Genomic DNA, 14,421 nt, shown 5'->3' on the forward strand with positions numbered 1-14,421 from the left:
GGCCACTCGCCCTAACTTCGGCCTCAACGAGCTCGACTTCGTCTTCTCCACCCTCGTCGTCGGATCGATCCTCAACTTCACGCTAATGTACCTCCTCGCCCCCACCGCCGTCGCCTCCACTGCCAGCGCTGCCGCCTCCTCCCTCCCCTCCTACATTTTCGAGCCTGGATCCTACGCTCTCTCATCAAGAATCGCCACTTTGATCAATAAAGGAGCCACGTTTGCTGCTGTGGGGTTCGCCGCTGGGCTTGTGGGGACTGCAATCACCAATGGGCTGATCACGTTAAGGAAGAAGATGGACCCGGAGTTTGTGTCCCCCAACAAGCCGCCGCCCACGTTGCTGAACGCGATGACTTGGGCTGCGCATATGGGAATCAGTAGCAATTTGAGGTACCAGACGCTGAATGGGTTGGAGTTTGTGTTGGGGAAAGTGTTGCCTCCGGCTGGGTTTAAGGTTTCGGTTGTTGGGTTGAGGTGCTTGAACAATGTACTTGGTGGGATGTCGTTTGTGTTGCTTGCGAGGATGACGGGGTCTCAGAAGGTGGAGGAGAAGAAGGCTGAGGTGGAGGAGAGCTTGATTGTGGAGAATGCGATAACGGATAGCGGGGTTGATGAGCGGTCAAGCAATTGAGGTTTGTTTTCTGAACTTGGTTTTAGTTTAGAAATGAAAATTTGGACATCGCGAAGAGGAACGCTTAGGCTCTGCTAGGGGAGTGCAGTATAAAGAGCGTGCTTCCTGAGAAGGGGTGTATTATATTAACTTACATAATATATCAATAATGAGGGACTGTGAGGATGTAGGTTTGGTTTTATGCTCTGGCTTTATGATTTGAATGAACGGATCATTTAAGAATAAAGTGAATTTATGTTACTTCAATTTTTATAGTGGTGTAACATGTTTTGCAATGTTAGTAATGTGACTGATATTTGGTAATTTGGAGTGATAAATGATGGCTTGTGATATATGTGGAGAAGTAGCAATTCATTGGTGTCAAATTTAGAAGGCGCTATTACTGTTTGAATCAGACAGATATATTGTTTAACTTGCATGTACACACTTGCTCAGTCTTATTATTACCGTTGTGTGTATTGTTTGCAGTAAATTCACAGCTTTCTTATTTGCCCGAGTTTGATCTAGGCTTATTTCTATAAAGTACTGTTTGGGGTTCCTTCTATAGTACTAGACCCATGGGAGCCTTAACTTTTAGTTCTTCTTATTAGTTATGAGGCATAAACTTTGGGAAGATTAAACCACATTCATATAACATATCAAAATTTTCAAGTTCATCCAAGTTGCTCATTTTGCTGACATAGTAAATGGATCCTTTAGTCCCCATCCCCATCAGTGCATACTGAAAGAGCTGTACATTTGGCCTACAGTTTTGATCTATTTTTTTATGTAATTTAGCTATAATCTCACTTCTCAGATTTCTCTTTTTTATAGAAAAGACATGTTGGTTCATAGATGATGTTTAATCTCTAACAAATTGTTGTCGGCCATGAAGTGAAACCTGCTACTAAAAGAACTAATTTATATATGGGTTGGTATAATGTATAATGGCATAATCTTCTAGCTGTGAAGCAGCATCACAAAAACATTACTAGCTCTATTGTTGCAATCTCTGAAGTTTTGGTTAGTTACATATTCATAACACGCACGCGAGCAAACTATACGCCTGAAAAAAAACCAGAACTTTTGGTCAAAGAATTCTATTACCTTCCTAGAAAGGTGTTGTAGATATGTAGCGTGGCATAGCGTTGGAATATTGTTACATTTATATTCTTTTAAATGGTAGATCTAGGCAAAGGTGGTCAAAGAATTTTTAAAGAGGCCAGAGATCATCCATTTGAGAAGTTATTACCTGGATTTATTCATGCATGATTTAGGATAATCCCTTCTTCAAGCAAATATTTATTTCCTTAAAATTGTCCATATGTCCAGATCCTATGGGGTTTGAGCTTGTGGATACTTAACCATAGATATGTTTTAATTTGGGCGAGTGGCTATCCTCTTCTTTCACATCTAAAAATTCACTCACATGGATATACTTGTGTCTTAAAAAGGCCTTTTTTTTGGGTGGGGATGGGTTGGGGTCGGGGTAGATACAACACATGACAAATCGGTAAAACATAGGATATAGGGTCGTGTTGGGTGCCAGGTCTGGCACTTAGAAGCGTCCAAGGCTTTTTGAAACATTGGGTGCCCGCTGGGTATCCTCTTGTTGACGCTTCTGTTAAAGCAGTAACCTAGGTTGGTCTAGTCATCTGCTTCCCAACATGCACATATAACCACATAGCATTTCTTTAAATGTACATCTTTACCGATGTTTACTGATGATGGATGTAGAAGCAAACAAAGATGCACTTTAGGGACCAATATATGCCATAAGACAAAGGGTGTAACAAATCTTTGTAGCTGCGTTATTCAAATATAAATTATATGGTGCATCAGATGCGACTACATGCATAGTCCATAATCTTAACTTTGTGAGTGTAAATTTGTGCTGTATGACTAATTGATAGTGATGATATGATAGGTCTGAGACTTAGACGTTATGGTAAAGTTTAAGCTGTATTCAAAATGTGAGCCCTCGCTTCCACAGTCCAATCTATGGCACCGAAAATGACAAAGAAAGGGCTTAAATTATTAAGCGCCTCTACAAGATAGTTTATCTAACCACAAATATGCATTGAAAGGCATATGTTTTATATTACCTGATGCATGATAATTAAAAATCTGCAGTTGATGGTCTTTTCATGAATATGAAGCTGCCTTTCACTTAGTAGAAATTTTCATGGCGTGAACTTCACATTTGACAAATATGGACTTGAATCTTTAATATCTTTTACAGTAGTTTTCATAAGTGAAAATTTGTGGAGTCCACTAATTGGCTCAACAATATAAATAGGATTTTTTTTTTGGTCTTTGCTAGCTTTGTTTGGTGCAGGGTTCGAGGAGGGAAGATGAGGTGGGAAGGTGCAATGGGTGGGAGGATAAATATCCCTTTTAAGCCTTCTGCTGTGTTTGTGAGCTTGCTAAGGGAAGAGAAGAGAAGAGAAGAGAAGGTAAGGAAATGAAGGGAACTTGTCAATTTTCTCTTCCTCTCTTTTACCCTCCAATTTGGAGTGGAAGATTTTAGTGTAAAATTTCCCCTCATTTCCCTCATCTACCCTTCTAATAAAACTCCCAAACAATGTTAAACTCAAATTTCTCTTCCCTTTTCCTTCTCTATCCTCCATCCAAACACATGGTTCATGTTTGGTTGGAGGGGAGAAGAGAGAAAGGCACATTATTTTGTAGTTCATTTTTTCTCTCCTCTAGTTTCCTCCCGGTTCGGGGGGTTCTCTCTCTAATTATTTTAGTTCAATTTTATGGCGTTCTTTCCCTCACCCCACCTCATTGTACATCCCTTTAAAAACCTCGTACCAAACACAAATCAGGTTCGAAGATTTACCAGTTGCCGGTAATGCTGCTACAGGAAAGTTGTTTGGCTAATTATGTAGAGAAGGATGTTCTCCTTGTACTTGTTAAGACACTTCTCATGTAGGCAAGTAAAGGATATCATGCTTGTTAGTGAAATGTACCTGTGCATCATTTTATTTGGCAATTGTCATCTGGTGGACTGCTGGTGTTACGTGCAGATGTTGGCACGTCCGGGTTGGTTTGGGTAGCTTCCTAGAGCTGCAGCAAGGATGGCAATGTTTTGATTTTGTGCGTTGTGGGTGTTTGGATGCTGGGAGTTAGGATGATGTCCCGTGGTGGTTTTAGTATCTTTTAGGACAAAATTTTAAAAACACCAAATTTTTAAATTTATATGGTAAAATCGACCGTTTTTGAAAAAAACCCGGCAAAATCGACTAGTAGTCCCGTGCATTTCATTGAAAATGGTTGGTTTTGCTGTGGAGGAGTTTTTAAAAATGCACGGGACTACTAATCCCGTGCGTTTCGTTTTCTTTTCATTTCGTGCACTTCGACTGCATGGGCCAGCTCCTCCATGTGGACCAGGCTCTCCCCTCACCTCGCCCCACAGGCCATCCCCTTTCCTCGGTCGCGCTTCCCTCCCCCTCCTCGGCTCCCCCCAGCCCCTCTCAGCTCCTCCTCCCCGACGACCCCTCCTCCTTCCTCGTCTCCCCGCGCGTAACAACCCCTCCCTCTGCCTGCCGCCGCTGCGCGCCCCTCGCAGCCGCTGTCGCCGCTCCCCCAGAGGAGGTCACGTCGCCCGCGATCGCCAGGCAAGACCCGTGCTCTGATGTGGTCCTCGAGCTCTGATGTGGTCATCATTTTTTCCTGTCTCATTTCTTCTTTCTCTCTCTTTGTTTGATGATGAATAGAATCTGAGGATGAGAAAGAGAGAGATAGAGAGCGGGGACAGGAATGATTGCTGCAGCCGGTGGCGCGTCATGCCTAGGCTTGCGAGACCCACGTGCATTTCGAAATGAAAAGAAAACAAAATGCACAGGACTAGTAGTCCCGGAATTTCGAAATCCTCTTCCGCAGCAAAACCGACCTTTTTCCATTTGAAAAGGGTCGGTTTTGCTGTTTTTTTAGAAACGGTCCATTTTGCTATTTAAAGTTGAAAAATGAGTGTTTTCAAAAAGTTTGTCCCTATATTTTATGTGGTGTTTCATGTGAATATTTTTCTTTGTGATCAGGACAAAGTTTGAAGCTTATATCGAATAAACTGTCTTTTCGGTCACTGGCTGATAGATTTAGCACATGTACCAATCAATTATGATGACATGTTGCTTAATTTGGGGGCAGTCATTCGGGTATGATTCAAACTTTGATTTACTGGAGATAGTAAGAAACAGAGCGAAGTGAGAAATAGAGCGAAGTCTTCCATGAGCGGGACAGCCTTCACGTTTCTAAATATTTATGTTTTCTAGATACTTGACCCTAAAAAGTAAGGGTGGTAAATGGACGAATCGAATCAGATACTGAGATGTTCGTATTTTGTATTTGTGCGAATTTGAACCCAAATTCAAATATCCTTGTTTGAAGTTTTTCGAATTCGAACTCGAGTACGCATTATTTAATAAAATTCATGAATATTCACCAATATTTATCGAATGTCAAAGTATATTCATTGTGCTAAAGAATTTAATTTTTAAATAGTGTTTAAATTTATAATGAAAATTATTCTTAATAGTTATGATGCATATATATTTAATTTGAATATTTCATTATAAAACATATTTAAGATTCTTTAAGTTTCTCAAAATTAATATATAGAATTTAAGCACAAAATATAAGTTGAATATATAAAATCATGTAAGTAATGATACAAATTATAAGCGATGAAATTTTAAACGAATATTTGATAAGTTAATGAATTGAATATATCCATGGTTAAATTTTGTTCTTTAATAAATTTGAATATAAATATTATTTGTTTAATGTTAAATGAACACCGGTTCGAGTATGACCAAATAGTTAGTCAAATAATTAACGAACTATTTGTATTAATTATGTGGTTCGTTTCCACCCCTACTCAAAACTTCAATAATTCCATATTAGACCCCCAAATCTTTGAAATCTCTCAAGTCCCTCGGATGCTAGAGGTCATGCAAAATGGTTCCACAATGATCAGAATGCCCTCAGCTTATGTTTCCTCCCCAAAACCTGTGTTCACAAAAACATAAACTGAGGGTCGTTTGTGTGGAAACATCAGTAGAGGGCACTTTGGTCATTGAGGGACTACTTTGCAAGACCCCATATTATTTGAGGGACTTATGAAGAATTTCGATGACTTGAGGGACTGATACAGAATTATTGGCGATTGAGGCACTAATGTCTAAAAAAACCTAGATTCTTGTCATTTGGTGAGGTAATTCTTACGCAGGCAAACAACGCCTAAGGGCCTGTTTGGATTCGTAGGGGGTGAAGGGAAGTTAAGGGAAACTAAGCGAAGGGAAGGGAAGAGAAAGGAAGGGAAGGGAATTCCCTTCCCCTTGGTTACACCCCAATTTGGGGGGTAACAATTTTTATACTATTAGGGGGTGAACCAAGGTGAATGGAGGTGAATTAACTTCACCTCCTAAGTGTTCCCAAACAAGGTGAATGGAGGTGAATGGTTCCCCTAACTTCCCTTCACCCTCATTCCCCTCAATCCAAACAAGCCCTAAGGAAAACATATCCATGAGTGGAGCGAGGACTTTGGGGGAGCATTTTATACAAAAATTTGTAGCCAGTTGCACCAGGATATTGTACAACACAATGTATTATCCTGTAGACGAAGGTGGCAAACAATGGAAAGTTGGCTCAAGATTGGTCCTGGCCCAGTTTTATGCTAAACTGGTTTAGAAATGTTCCATAGGAGGAGTGGTTTGTAAAAGAACATGTTTTGAGGCTAAAATTTGGCTTAAAAAACCGGGTCATTTCTGACCCAATTTTAACCAATAAAAAGCCGACTAAAAACTGAATTAGGATCAAACCTGACCCAGTTTTAAAGAATTGCCAAACACACCCTACTTCCTTCGACTATGGAGTCAAGGTCTACGAGAATGGAAGAAGCAGTGACGCAATGATTATGCCCGACAAATCTGAGTCCTGCAGTATTTGATTCTTGTTTGTTGCCTCTGCAAAAAAGTACATTTCAGGCTATGTATCATGGTCATCAAGTAGTAATCTTGCTTTAGGATGTTGCTTGTGGGTTGTATAGGGATAGCACTTGGTTTTTCCTTGAGAATGCTGACGAGTTTCCATCACAAATATGGCGCATCTTTTTCATCGTCGGATTTGTAAACTGCAGCTCCTCTTGGTGCTTCTTTTCCCCCCAAAATGGTTTTAAGGTTCCGTTCCTGCTCTTATGCTCCTGGTATTTGAACTTACCCTCACCTCATCTGTCATGATTTTGTAGAAATCGATCGTGTGGTTATCTCAGTTTTAATCAAATGGTGGCAATTTTCTCTTATTTTCTTTTCTTTTTCTCTTTCCCCCCCAAAACTAATAAATGCTCGATCGATGTATCGAAAAAAGTTCAGCTGGACTCTACTTACACAATTGTATTACACACACTGGGGGAATGAAGTCCTCGTTTGTGCATGCACTGCATCAATAACTGATCTTACACCTTCAATAAATAGATGAAGGTGTAATGAGCTTAAATGAGTGCAGAGAACCCGAGTCAGATTAGGGGAGCTACGCTGGGTAGAAAGGAAGTTTGTCAACCGACATACGTGGGCGATCGAGTGATAAACATGAACTCACAATTCAAGGAGTAAACTGAGACCTGCTCATTGTTTTCGACCATCCTCTCCTGCAAACCCCACCTACGTACATAAAATTTCAGATGCTTTTGCTGTTTGTGCATGCTTTTCTCTTAAGTATGCATGTATTCTTCTAATTCATCCCATAGAATAATTGTACAGGTTATTGAAAAAATAAAAGTGATTTTATAAAAAAAAAAAACGGAATTCCCTTCGTCAAGCTACATCTTCTCAGGAATTGTGAAGAATGGCAAAATACCAAATTGGCAAACCCATCTTACCCAGTGCTTGTTACTAGAACATATTACGGGCAAACTTGATAACACATAATTTTATTTTAATTCCGGTTTCCTTTCAGATTTTTAACACACTGACGACCATCAACTTCGACATTTATAAATTTATTAAGATTAAGGTTGTGACCCTCTTGATGATGGATGTTTTGGCTTCCTCGAGATGGTCTCTGGACGTATACACCCGTCAATATGAAATGGGAGCATTTTTGTTCTTCTACACCCACCACGGACTCAGAGCAAATAAAATGAGATCGCGCCTCACATGCCAGAGCTCGCATCAGAAAGCTCGGGTTGTGGGCGATATCAGAACAAATACCTATTTGTTCAGTTTCTCCTTCGATGTTATTTCTCAGGAAATCTTGATCGTACAATGCTAATTCCATAATCTTATTGCAAATTATAAGTGGATGACCAAAAAGAAACGAAAAACATCATAAACATAGGGATTTATGTGGTTCCAAGTGAATTCTGATAAAGATAAAGTTTTACTGCTCAGAAAAGAGGTTACTGGTTAAAAATAAAGATAAGGTTTCACTACGAAAAAGAGCGAATAGAATTAAAAAAAACGAAATAATCATAAACACAAGATGATTCTAAGCAAATCCTATGTCCACAAGCAACAACAGGTGCTACTGAGATGAGAGATTACACGTTATGCGAGATATTGAAACCCTGATAGAATCAACCTTTAGGTTCTATATTCTACCTCTCAGTTTCAGATCCAATCAGCTTAATAACAGTTGGGAATCCATATACTTACTGCCTAGTTACACTAGGAAGAATCCCCACAGAACCCAAAACCCTAAAAAGAGGGGAAAAAGAAGGAAAAAAAAAGGTTATGAACAGGATTTCAAAACAAAACAAACTTCCTGAAATATCAAACAACGCCCTGATAGACACCTACTCGCACAGCCTACAGGCGGTGCTCGGAAACCTGTGAAATGCAGGGAGCTCTTCACGCTGTCTATAAGCACTGAAAACATAGCCTACAGGCAGTCCTCTTCAAAACCTGAAATTGCTAGTCCGTTGCTTATGTTGACTCGCTCTCCTCCTCAAAATCACGTATCACTGAGTCGCTTCTTTTGACTCGATTCGAATCATGGATATATCAATTGATGGAGGCGGCTTCAACACAAGTTCTAAACATCATTTCTCTATGGGTTGCCTGTTAAGCGTCTACATACAAATAAACATTTTGACAGTTTAAACGATTCCTGCTTGTATTCCTGGAAACGTCCACAATTTGATTTGCATTACTCTCTCTCTCCCTCTCCCTCTCCCTCTCCCTCTCTCTAGATATGGTAACGATGTTCAGATGGCAGCGTGATCCCGCTAAATCTTAAGAATTAGTAGAACCACATGATTAACTCATGACAACAAGAAAAAGAACGACAAGGGCTTTCATCCAAAATGTCATAGACAAATAACTAACTTAACCAAATTTGTTATTTAATTCAATACAAGATCCTTCATGAAAAATAAACATAGAAGACACAAAAAAGAAGATAAGGGTGGCTCACTCATGAAGAACATTGCACTAGTGTTCATGCTTAGGGAACATAGAAAGTCTGAAGGATAGTTCCTATAGCTTTATCGACTACAGATGTCTTACCTATGGACAAAACAAAATCAAATGAAAATTCATTAACCAGGAGGCCAGTTCATCTGTCGCCCTCCAAGCAGATGAACATGAAGATGATACACAGATTGGCCTGACAAAGAAAACGAAAATTCTATTGAGAACCACTTCTTGATAAGAAATAAGAGTATGAGGTATTTCATAATGAGGTCTCTAAATTTCATATAGGAGGGAAATATATTTTGAGATAAATTTCAGAAAACTACCATGAACCTCTAGTGAAATATTTTGTTAGTTTTTTGCAAGTTACATGGGAAATGATACTAACATCCACTGGGGCCGTCGTTGATGACAACCCTATAGCCATCTTCTAATCCTTCCTGCTTCGCGATGACTTTGGCAATGTACATCAGATAGCCAAGTACCTGAATATGCCTTTCCTCCGCCTGCCAACAATGTCAAAAGAATTTTACCAAGAATTACCACAAGTTTAATACGCTACTTATGCCTTATTTAAAACACTCCACACTGTATGTTACAGACATAACAACATAAACTTTCAGCTGTAGAAGTAATAATTAGAAGAAATGCAAGGGACCTATTTTGCTCTTTTGTTTATAAATACAATCTATGGTGTTTGGAAGAAGTTCAACTTAAATTTAAGGTTGTTTCGAACGCCATTATGGACTGGATGAAATTTAAGTGGAAAGCTTGCAGATGGGATCTCATTGCCAACTGCCACACTTCTAGCCTGCGAGTAATGGAAAGCATTTGAAAAACTTGCATTCTCAGGTTGTTTCGAATGGAAAGTCACCAACATCTATTTTTTAGCTGCTCATATTCTCAGGTTGTTTCAAATGCTATTATGGACTGGATGAAATTTAATTGGAAAGCTTGCAGATGGGATCTCATTGCCAACTGCCACACTTCTAGGCTGCAAGGAATGGAAAGCATTTGAAAAAGGCTTGTTCTTCTTGAAACAGTTTACTATCTTTGGCAAGAAAGGAACAAACTTATAATCATGCATGAGGCAAGAGGTTGTGAAGCTTTGATCAGGGATATCACAATCTCAGTTTTAACTGCTGTTCTCAATACCTCTGTGGATGATGTAGTAAAGGATTGGTTTAAATCTTTGTAAGAATCTTCGTAAATTTCTTTTATGATTTGTGTAACTCAGTTTTTCACTGAGTCCTTGATGTACATAAACTTCTTACTTGGTGAGTGAACTAAATTTTTTTTCTTTTACCAAAAAAAAAGGAGGAAACTATATAACTGTTCTGGAGAAATCAGATTGAATTCAATCCCCACAACTCAAGCATCAGATATACCTTTTCAAGCATGGTTAAGCCTTTTGTGGGATATACTATATATCTTAGGTCATGTCAAGCAGAATACCAAACATGTATCTACCAAGTATCAGAGCATTTCTCAGCATACAGATGTATCTTGCTTAATCTACCATCGCTATTGAAATATAAGTTTTGCAATTGCTAACACTCACATTTTCAGGCAATACATACCTTAAGAGAACCAACTTTCTTCCCTTTCAATTTACAGATTCAGTTCAAAATCTTTTAAGCCCCACATTTCAGAAGAACCACATAAATCCCCTCTAGCATTTTTACGTATTTCTCCCAGAAAACAAATATTTAGGTGAACTACACAACCCTCCCTCTATAATATTTTTCAATGTTACATTAAACGCTGAGCGCTTCTAGGCGTCGGACATGGCGCCCAGTGCTTAGTCGCCTAGGCGGGCGCCTAAGCGGTTTCTGGGCGTTTTTTTTCTTTCTTCATTTAAGTGGTGGTCGATGAGGTTTTGCTGAAGGTCGGAGGAGGTAGTGGAGGTGTTCATATTTGGAGGTTAATGGAGTTTGGAGGACGTGTAGGCTATGACACATAAAATCACAATCAAGAAATGAGCAGACAATGCTCCCCTAAACGCTCGTAAAATCTAGGTGGGCAGCCTAAATACCGCCTAGGCGCTAGGCGCTAGTTAGGCGGCCTAGGTAGCCCCTAGGCCTAGGCGCTAGTTAGGCGACCTAGGTACCGCCTAGACCTAGGCATACGCCTAAGCGGATTAGGCGGAGGTGTTTTAAAACAGTGATATTTTTGATTCCGCTTGCACCAGTGACCAGCAGACAGACCATTGACAATGTTACCTACTAATCATTTTAACATATTTTTTCTTCTTAGCTCATTTCTTTCTTGTTTCAAGGAAATTCATTCCTTAGGAGCCCCTTTCGATAGCTCTTCATTGTAGCACCTAAACTATTCATTCCTTAAAATAAAATAAAAAAAGATCAAAAAGTTAATTCCTCAAAAAAAAAAATAATTTAACATGTTCCTTCACTATCAATAAAATTCGGGAAGAAACAGAAAGATGCTATAAACATTAACCGATCCTAGCATATAAAGTGAGTAACCACAATACCTTCGCAAGCCTTGTCAATCCATCTTTAACTTTGGGAATGATTATGATGTGCGTAGGAGCTTGGGGAGATATATCTCTAAATGCAAGAGCCTGTTGAACAAATAATATAACATGCCATATCAAAAAGAATTTAACCTTAATAGTTACTTTCTTCAAAATCATTGACTCTAAATTATATATGCGGACAGTTTGAAACATGCACCATGTTATTATTATGAACATTAAGCAATCTCCCCATTGATAAAAATCTCAAAACTAGAGGAGGTTTTAAACTTTAGAGCTTCCCCTGTTGGTATACACTGCTAAGTACACATGGTTTTCCATTGTGAAGTGAGGAACACAATTACAGGACATTTCCGGCTAGTTATGGTTCAAGAAAAAGATTAATAAAATATTTTTATGATTTGAAAACATTCCAAACTGCATTGGTCAATCAAATTCTCCTTGACGAGCAACCTTATATCTAAACCTGGAAAAAAATTTATAGCTTTTGAGATCTAAAACCACAAGACTATTAAAACATATTAAAAGGTGAAGTTATGGGACTAAAATCCCCACCAGCCATTCAATTCCTAAAAAGAGAATGGACAAAGAAATAAAATGAAAATACATTGGATAATATTAAATGATAAGTTCTCCTTTAAATTCTCTCTTCTCTTTCCTATTAAAACTTCATAAGTATTACATCTGATGAAAAGCTTAACCGGACAAAAAACTAAAAGATTCTGTAGTGGGCTGGAAATGGAGATTACATAGTCAAAACATAATTTCTGCAGGCAGCAGAGAACAGTGTCACCTGAAAGCATATCCATCCATTTCTAGACCACATCTTAGCAGTAGGGGAACTTTTCAAACTAACATCTAACGTGGAACAAGCTACCAGGATATATGTAATCATATGACTGTATAAAATAAATAGAGACAGATGAAATAAATAGGAACTTCATATTTACCTCATGGCTTAGATGAGTTAGAGAAAAGACTCAGATTGTTAAGACAAGTGGAAAAAAAATTAGTCTACACTTTGATCAGAGAATCAAGTTGCTGAATGAATGTCAATTATTCAACGACTGGAACCTTAACTACATGTACAATACTTTTAAAAGATTGTGCAACTAATGTCATGCTTCCTTTTGGTAAGGTACGGGAAATAAAAAGTACAAATTTAAGATTTTGGCCTCACAGCGGAACCAAATGGCCTCATGACTGAATCAATTCACACCTTCAAAACATGTGGTTGAACAATCAATATTTCGTCACACAAGCTAAAGAAATCATAAAGTTTTCATGAACATCATCACAAACTTTATTACAGAAAAACAAGTTTTTGTATAGATCTAGAAAACTTAATCACCAAGAAACAAAATAAGGAAGAATTCTAATCATACTAAAATAAAAGCCTTCCTAATAATTAGGTTCTAAAAGATTCCAAAATCAATTGAAATTCCTAACTAACAGTTGCCGAACACAAAACATTCTACTAAAATCATATTCTAGTACTAAAATAAGTTTTGACAACCTTGTTTCTTGTTTTTCTTCATCTGTTACCTTTGGGATTTTCTAAGGGAAAGGCATCATAAATCATCTTTCCTTCATGTTGGTTTCTTTTTGAATTATGTCGGTCCTTACCATAAAATTACTGAACAACATATTTGGCTCTACAGAACTTGTAATTTATATAATCAGTGACCATGTCTTATATACTTCTCCAATTGCCATGTGTGCAGTATTGCTTATGGAAGGGAGAAGACAACTCGATCTTCATCATTAAATAAATAAGTAATATTTCCGCACATATATTTCAGGCATGCAAAAAGTTGCATACTTTTCTAACTGCCAAGAGAAGGTAGTTCCACAAATGACCCTCCTAGTTGTTACATTTGTGTTTTGACTTCCATGCATAATGTATATCCCTCAGTTTGTTTCAAAACCTTACATAAATACTCTTCAAGTTTTTTTAGTGCATTGTTCAAATTTAAAAATTTCCTTAAGTCCTATCATTGTATAAGTTTGCATGTAAACCCTCCTTAACAGATGAAGATTTAGTATAAGCATTTTGCTCGTTATGAAAATGATAAAAGAAATTCTTCTGTTCTGGTTATGCCATATAATCCTCCTCTTCACAAGAAAATTATAGAAAACTATTCATTGAGGAGCTATTTGCAAACTTGTCAGTTCATTAAACGTTTGATGAGTACTTTTCTGCACTATTTTATGAAAACTGAGCTTCATTTTGAATAAGCATAATGTGAGGAGTTTGTTGTATTATCAGATCATAACACAGGTATATGTTAGAAAGTAAAAACCCATCATATATTTGACTCCAACTATGTTTATACATGCATTGTTACCACCAAACTAAACCTAGTTGTGTGTGTGCGCGCGCGCGTGTGAAGTACCCGGAAATCACATAAAAGAAACGTCAACCAGACTCAAACTGAAAACTAATAAAATAAAATAAAAGTTTATAATAAATGTGGATACACTTAATTTCAATTACTCAAAATTGAAACCATTAAATAAATCCCAAGACCATTATGTCTGAACAAATCTACTTAGTAATAAGATAAACAAAAAATTACAAATACATCATTAGACTATGATTTTAACCCTCACAAAAAAAAAACAAAGATATATCAAATAAATTATTCACGCACAGAATCTTCGGTGCCTGTTCAACAGTGCACATCTTGGCATGAGACAAATTTACACAGAAGCTTATCTAGCATGAGAAATGGAAGTATAGTATGATCGCAATTATAAAAAATGAACTACCTACCTTGGCATCCTCATAAACCACTTTGGAAGGAATCTCCTTATTTATAATTTTGTCAAATCTGCATTGCATAACATGATAGACAATTATATTCAAATAAGAAACTGTCAAAAGTCATCTATCTTTA

The 14,421-nt window shown here is 37.9% G+C and overlaps 2 protein-coding genes across 2 annotated transcripts in view; one reads left to right on the plus strand and one right to left on the minus strand.

Annotated features, from left to right (window-relative positions):
* LOC109831090 (protein RETICULATA-RELATED 3, chloroplastic-like) lies at positions 2–974 on the plus strand (the record flags this gene model as incomplete). The annotated part of the gene is made up of 1 exon (XM_020398430.1): positions 2–974. A coding segment is annotated over one exon (630 nt), but the record flags the coding sequence as incomplete, so codon positions are not given.
* The window catches only part of LOC109830683 (14 kDa zinc-binding protein), a 16,239-nt gene continuing 10,709 nt past the window's right edge, over positions 8,892–14,421 (minus strand). The window contains exons 2-5 of the mRNA XM_020398030.1: positions 14,298–14,355; positions 11,519–11,608; positions 9,413–9,530; positions 8,892–9,217 (exon numbers count right to left, since the gene is read on the minus strand). Coding sequence (XP_020253619.1) covers positions 9,150–9,217; positions 9,413–9,530; positions 11,519–11,608; positions 14,298–14,355 — 334 coding nt within the window. The 3' untranslated portion in view covers positions 8,892–9,149. The remainder of the gene's footprint in view (positions 9,218–9,412; positions 9,531–11,518; positions 11,609–14,297; positions 14,356–14,421) is intronic.

The sequence above is a fragment of the Asparagus officinalis genome, chromosome 2 (genome assembly GCF_001876935.1).
Source record: "Asparagus officinalis chromosome 2, Aspof.V1, whole genome shotgun sequence".
Lineage (NCBI taxonomy): Eukaryota > Viridiplantae > Streptophyta > Magnoliopsida > Asparagales > Asparagaceae > Asparagus > Asparagus officinalis.